The sequence below is a fragment of the Argiope bruennichi genome, chromosome X2, assembly GCF_947563725.1.
Source record: "Argiope bruennichi chromosome X2, qqArgBrue1.1, whole genome shotgun sequence".
NCBI lineage: Eukaryota > Metazoa > Arthropoda > Arachnida > Araneae > Araneidae > Argiope > Argiope bruennichi.
In genome coordinates this window covers 120869855-120877439 of record NC_079163.1, presented here as the reverse complement: position 1 = coordinate 120877439, position 7585 = coordinate 120869855, and the positions used below count along the sequence as shown (strand labels likewise).

General features: G+C 30.1%; 1 protein-coding gene across 4 annotated transcripts in view; it reads left to right on the top strand.

Moving 5' to 3' along the window:
• The first annotated feature begins 834 nt into the window (after positions 1–834).
• Positions 835–7585, top strand: part of LOC129960151 (solute carrier family 4 member 11-like) — a 321996-nt gene continuing 315245 nt past the window's right edge. For all 4 annotated transcript variants that reach the window (XM_056073339.1, XM_056073338.1, XM_056073337.1 and 1 more), the window contains exon 1: positions 835–1300. In XM_056073339.1, the coding sequence (XP_055929314.1) occupies positions 1147–1300 (154 nt within the window). In that variant the 5' untranslated portion in view covers positions 835–1146. The remainder of the gene's footprint in view (positions 1301–7585) is intronic.

Genomic DNA, 7585 nt, shown 5'->3' with positions numbered 1-7585 from the left:
CTGCGCACGGGATGCGTATCGATCTCACTCGCAGTGGCATTCGAGCGACCTTTCTCTCACAGCGACTTCGAATCGAGGAAGAAGATGCGGCTCCCGAGCCTCTGCTCGTCAACTTGCTGTTGTGCGGGAGAGTGAGAAAGGCATTGCATGTGCGACAGACATGAGCGTCCGCAGGGTGAGGGGATCTTTCAGGGGATCCCTAAGGCGCTACGGGAGTGTGGAATCCGCCAAGAAACCTGTCCGACACTTTCAGTGGATTTACAGGAAGGGCGAATGGAGGATCGCTTACGGTGAGTGACTTCTTTTGGTTCCCCCAAAAAATCGATCCCCTCCGTTTGCGCCAACAACAAATTTTCCATCCGAAGTTTCCCTCCCGGAACTTTTTATTAGCGAGGTTTGTTCCCGTCCCAGACGACGATTTTCCCACCAAGAGGAGATTGTTAAACTTCTCTGGAGCGCTTCGGCGGCTCTCCCGAAACTTTTTCCCAGAGTTGAAAAAGGTGTTTTCTTCACGATCTTTCCTCATCCCGCTACGGAAGTTTAGCGGACTCCCAGCCGACGAACTCGTCCGGTCGCTTTCGGGAGAAAGTTCGCCGCCGTGAGAAACTGTTGCTCGCGTACTTTTTCGGACTCTTTGTTGCGCTTTCTCTTGCGAAGAAGTGTATGTAGGTAACATTTTTAGATCTCGTGCAAGATCTTTTAAGCGAGGAAGTCCTCTCCGGCAGACTTTACGCAAGTAACCCGACATAGAACTCTTCAAACGGGACACTTGCCGATTGAACTCAATTAATTGCACACGTTCTTTCTATTCTTTGAAATTCGATAAAATATCGAAAAAAAAACTTTTTAAAAAGATCGAGTGTACTATAAAAGCGGTGCTTTTTATGCTTGAATGCTGAGACACGTGATCTTTCGCCTCACTCTATTCTGACTGAAAAGAAAAGACGCGACAGACAGTACGCAATTTTATAGCATCGCTTATTTGTTTACTGTGGTTTGAAACATTATCAGCACGCGTTGGCCATGCGCCTCTAATCTGATTGTCTCAATACACACGCCGACACTGATTAGGATCTCACACCTCACTCTGGTTGGACGATCATGTTCTCGCTCCATTGAGAGAAAAAGGTATAAAAGGAAGATAAAATGTGGAGAACTTCAATAATGAACATGAGAGCGGAGAAAGGATCCTTTCGGGAGTCTTTCAAGCATTATGAGAGACGGGAATCGACTAAAGTCTTGGGTCCCAACCGCCACTTTGAATTAGTTTTCAAGAAAGGACAATGGAGGATTGTTTACGGTGAGTCATTTTACTTACACCTCTCCCATGTGTGCGTTTAAAAGCGAAGGACATTCCATTTCCCTGTTCTTTTAAAAAGGACCTCTTCTAAATCCTCTGGTTATTCTCAAGACAAGTTGCTTTGTGGTCTCAGCGGAAGAAATGCACCGCTAACAATTTAAATTTAAGCATCTGTGGAGCACCAAACATAATTAAATACTAAGTATTTCAAACGCCCCATTGACCCTTTTACTATAAAAGCAGTAAAATTTAATTTCTGCCTTTTTAGTCACTTTCATACTTAGTATTGCTTGGTGCATTTGTTTTGTAGCTAGAATAGAAATGTAGAGATGAATGCATTCATTGAAATTAAATTTTGCGTAGAAATCTTATTTATTCATAGTCTAGTATAGGCAATTCCTTTTTCTTCGCTTAAAACGTATTTCTGTTTTTCTTGATTGAATGTATCATGTCTATATTCTGAATGTAGCAATGAGCATTTTTCTTCCTTTTTAAGTGAGATTTGATCAATCAGCGTTATTTAAAAATAAAAGTTACATTTTTTAAAGATGCTCCTACTTTTATTGAACAACTGTTTTAATCTATTTGCTGTTAATATTTTTATCGAGTTTTAATACAGAAAAAAAATTAGAATATTAATTTAGTATAATATTATTTTAACAGACGAGCATTCATTAAGCAATGTGCATTGAGACTAGTTTCCTTCATTTTGAAAGGAAGTAAAATATTTTATGGTTATTTTGGATGTGACTAGAATATCAAATTTCGAAGCGATTATTAAATGTGAGTTTTAAATGTTTGGAATATTTATGGAGATGATAGAAGCACAATATTTATATTTTAAAAATGTACTGTTGATACACATTTGTTCTGAATTAAATGTTCTGAATTCGTTATATTAAATGTTCTAAAGATTTCAGAACATTTTAATGTATAAAGGAAGTTTAGATTTTTCTATAATAATTATTAAGTTGCGTGAAAATTTTTATCTCCTTGCTTTTCTTATCTTTTCTTTCTTCATTCTAAAGAAGCGCTAATACTTTTTATATTTGGGTTAATGATTAAATCCATTTGATGTTTTTGACTAATTTGTTAATATTGATTAATATGTTTTAAGTTACTTTTGATGAAGGTACAAGAAATTGATGAATTTTATTTTGTTAACACATGGGTTTTCCTTATGAATAAATATACTAATACTCTTAAACTAATACTATATAAATATTAATTAACAATCAGTAGTTCCATAATGTAACGTTTTAATGTAATGTACAGACATTTAGCGCTTATCTTGATAAAGCTTACGTATAGAAAATATTCTAAGTAATAAAATATACCAATTAGTAATTAGTCTAGAATTTACTGAAACATATTAAAAAATAAAAAAATGGAAAGAGCTAAGCATTCTTTCATTAAATAGTAATTTCTTATTTGAAACAAAGACATTAGAAGACATTAGACAAAGAATTTTGTCTGTTATAGACCAATGATTTTTAGAAATACGTAAATATAACATTTTTTCTAGAAATATTTTGTTCCTCAAAGTAATTTAAAGAGAACATTCCAAAATATTTGTTACACTAATAATACTCTATCCTAAATATTTGTTAAAAACCTTTTGCTGCATTTACAAAATAAAAATTAAAAAATTAAACATTTATTTTTCATTTTAAGCAGTTGTTTCCAATATGAGTATTAACTAAATGAAGAAAAAGGCACGAAAGAAATATTTTTCCTTTCTATATGAATTAATTCTGTTTGCTTTCTAAATAATTCTATCAAAACCTCTCACAGCTTCAAATTTATTAAAGAAGTAAAGAAATTTTAGTTTATGTAAATTATCAGGAATTAGAAGTTAATAATTAGTATAAAATACCATGTAGTATAATGTCTTTCTATTAGTTTTATATAATGTATAATAACTGTATGTATTTTATATAATGCGATAAGAAATCAAATCAATGTAAGCTGAATATCTAAAAATGACTCCAATAATACAAATAAAGCAGTTAAGAATTAAAACTAGTTAATTTTTCGGAGTTGATAAACATGGAAATTATATTCTAATAGTTTCAAATCATGGCTTTCCCTCGAGAGTTTAATTTTTATTTATAGTTACATAGCATTTTCTTAAAAAGTGAGCTACTGAGATAGATGTTATTTAATAATTCTACATGATAATATATAATAAAAAAATTATTTTATAAAATAAACAATTTTAATTGAAATTATAAATTACCGTTGTATCAGGCTTATTTTTATACTTACATATTTTATAAATGCTAATCCTTTTTTTAAACTTCTCAGTTTTCTAAATTTTTTATTAAGTGCAATTAATAAAACACTTCTATAACAATATAAGAGTGGGGATCTCAAAACAGACCCTTATATATATATATATATATATATATATATATATATATATATATATATAATCAACAATTTAATACATGGCCGTATTTATTTCACATACTGTGACATTCAAACTCCCTCTCTCCCTTTGAAAGTTATATTTCATTTTTAAAATATGATTTGATACATAAGATGTATTCGAATTCTTTATATTCACATTAATATAAAATAAATTTAATAGTTTTAAAATATATAGGAATCATAGAAATCTCTATGGAGAAAGTTTATTCTATAACCATCATATATATATCTATATATCTCTATCTCTATCTGTATCTATCTATCTATATAAAAAATGTATGCTTTTTTAATTATTTTTAACAATCTATATATAACATAATTATATATAACAAATATATGCTTTTAAAGTTATTTTTACTATTAATCTCAAACACATTTTTTAAAAGAATAATCGAAAAAATTTACATATGTTCTTAGAGTTCTTAATTAGAAAATTATTAAATGAAGCCAAAATAAAGAATTCAAAAAATCTATAGTTTCAGATACTCAATAGTAGAAATGTTCATTTGTTTTAGAAGTTCTTTTAAAAAACATGCACTGATTTTGCAAGGAATATTTGCTATACACTGTAAGAAATTTGTGTTAAGATAAATTTAAAATAAAGGACATTTTTAGCAATATTGGAATAAAAATAAATAACCAAAAAACTATTTTGTTTATTCCGACACATTTTATTTACAAAACACGATTTTATAAAACCATGTGTATCTTAATTTATGTGTGGATAATATTACATGGAGGAAACTTCAAAATAAAATTTGATTTGTCAACCGAATTATATTTACTCTAATGAAATACGAGGGATGCGAAGGTTTTTGTCAAGCATCTATAGGCTTTAAAAAAAGAGACAAGGGCAGATAAAAAAAAAGGAATTTTTAACCAAAAGTTATATACACATATGATTACTTTTCGACTATGATCGCCGTGAAAATTCAGGCATTTTTCATACGATGGACCAAATTTTCGTTTCCAAGTGATGCAAGTTCGACTCTTCTTTGAAACCCTTCATAAGTCAGTAAATTCTTCGAGTTTTCTTTTAAGGAAAGGATATGCTACAGAGATGTCTAAACATTTAATTCCCTAAGTTACAATTTTGGCATGCCAGCCGGCGAACTCGTCTCCTGGGATTCCGGCATTCTCGGTTTCTTTCGAACCGCTTGATCAATTTCTGAACAAATTCCTCTGTTGCGGCATACTTGCGTCTTTGTCCCCCTTCATCACGAAAGCGGCTTACAGCCGAGTGATTTTAATCAGTTTCCTGAATTGAAGAAACGGCTAGAAGGCCAAAGATCTCAGATTAATTAGGAGTTTCTAAGGAGGGTTAAGACCCATTTCACATCAATGGCGGCAACGCTCTGCCAGATTCTTCAAGGTGATTATATCAAAAAGTAAACATGTTTATACATAGCTTTTGGTATTATATTCACCTTCTTTATTCTTGTTTTTTTTAATAAATCAAATACTACGGGAGGGTCTCTCCACTACATCCCCGTATACTCTTAAATAAATGTATATTATTATCCGTATGCTATTGGCGATCATTAGTTACGAAGCATTCTATTAGCTTGCGCTCTTTGGCGATTAATCGCTAGGATGCGGCTAATAAGCAAGACCCAAAACACTGAATGTGTAGTTTCGATGCCTTTTTTCTGGCTGCAATTTGACACAGAATTACGAATGTAGTCGCAAAATCACGCACGAAATTTCATATATTTAAGTCATTCCATTAGGAATTATCGCTTTTACCTGCCTCAAGTTTGTCAAGTATCTGAACTTTAGATATTAAATCTGTGTAAAAACTTTTATACATATAATACACTTAGTTTTTTAGTTAAACTTATATTCGGATAATAGGGCAGGCAAATTACCTATGAATGGAAAATTTGTTAAAATTCAACAAATTTGTGTAAAGATCGTATACTAATTATCATCCATCTAGCTCAAAGATTTTTTGAGTTATATTGTTCGCAGACAGTCAGTCACACTTCCAAAAATGTGTTTTTCAGACTGAATTAGAAATCTGAAACGTGCATTTTAGTTAAAATCTCGTATTTGAATTTTTGGACAATTACAGTGCTTTCTCTTTGTATATATTGAACACGAGGAAGTAAAAACAGGCCTTGTATCAAGCAAATTAAATATTTTCCCCAATACTATTTATTAATAAAAATTACAGCAACCAAAACTTTCCTATTTTTTTTCTAATCGATAAATTCAAAATATTTTTTTGATACTTCTGTTGAAAATAATTCACGTGAAAGATGCATAATAGGCTTCTGACAATTGATGCTTAGCATCAAAACTTCTCAATCCTATAAAATTCAGATGTTGTATAAATATTTATGGCCCAAGCGCAATAGTTAATTTTAGTCATCCAAAAATTTACACAATGTCAAACTTATTCCATATTCATTCATTCTGTTATTATTTAAAGCGGGGAAAAATCTGTCAAATATTTAAGCTTTGTTTATCGAAAAACAATCATTTTAATAATGCTAATTCCTTTATTTTTTTTTCTAACCTCTTTCGCAACTGTTAGAAAAATATATATTTTGCAAAGTTGCCTTGATTTTAAGTCCAGATATTTTTTGTTTTATTTTATTTTGAAATGTCAGTAGGAAATGAACAGAATCTTCTTCTATTCCTGTATCCATCTGTCGGAATAATAAACGAGTCTCTTTCTAGTCCATTTCCAACACTTCTGTTTGTCACTAGATTAAATTTACTGCTGAAACCTTTCCTGACGCATATCATTTTTCTCATGTCGACTCCCAAAAGAAACATGCAAAAAAACCATTTTATTTCTTGTGAGGAAACTGAGTGAACAATAAAGGATTTTTGTCACAGCTACGTAAAAAAGAACCAAAAATATTTAAAATAATAAAATAGATTTTTGAAGCCTATGAGAGTGCGAGGAATTTCATTTGTTCGTGAATTACCGATGAACTGTATAAGTTAAAAAATCTCACCGAATATTGATAATTAGGGTGAAATTATTAATGATTTATCCATTCCATGTTATTTTTGTGGGAGAAAGAAGTAAAAAAAAAGTAATAAAGGATTCAATTTGAAGTCGTATTTTAAAAACAAAAATATTTGAAGAAAATTAACATAGTTATTTTATTACTTTTAAGGTAAGATGCTTCATTTTTTTGTAAGAAGTCGATGAACTGTGTCAGAATTAAATTAGACGGTAATGTCTTTATTAAAACGCCAATGATTATTAACTAAACACCTAAATCGTCAGAACAAGCAGAAAAAAATGCATGTAAAAGTTAATGATAAAAAATAGCAATCAAGTATGTTGAAACCAAAGTTATTAAATAAAGTGTTTTCACAAATTAACAGCACTTTGGGAAAAATTCTTTATTTTTTCGAAATAGTAGATAATTTGTATATTCTAATTGTTTAAAAGTATTTGTTCAAAGAAAAATTCTTCAGCGAAAAACAATAAGCAAAAATGCTCTAAAATTGTCATTTTTTTAAATGTAAAATAAATGTATTTGGTGACGTAGAAACAGTAAATGCATTCTATTTTTCTCTGAAGAAGGAATTAAATGGAGATTAATTTTAAGCTTTTTATGAATTTATATAAATGACAAAATAAGAATTAAAAAGTGTTTCAAATGTTTGAAGTTAATTTAGCTTTTATAATTTTTAAAGATATTTTCTATTGATGCAAATTTAATCCATCGGATTACTTTCCTATTCTTGTTTGTAACCCTTTTTTTGTGTTGTCAGCAGAAATAGATTTTTAAATTATCCAAGAAAATTTATTTAAACGGAAATTCTTAATTCATATTAAAATAATATTAAAAGGCAAATATGTTTGCAATATCTGAAAAGGAAATC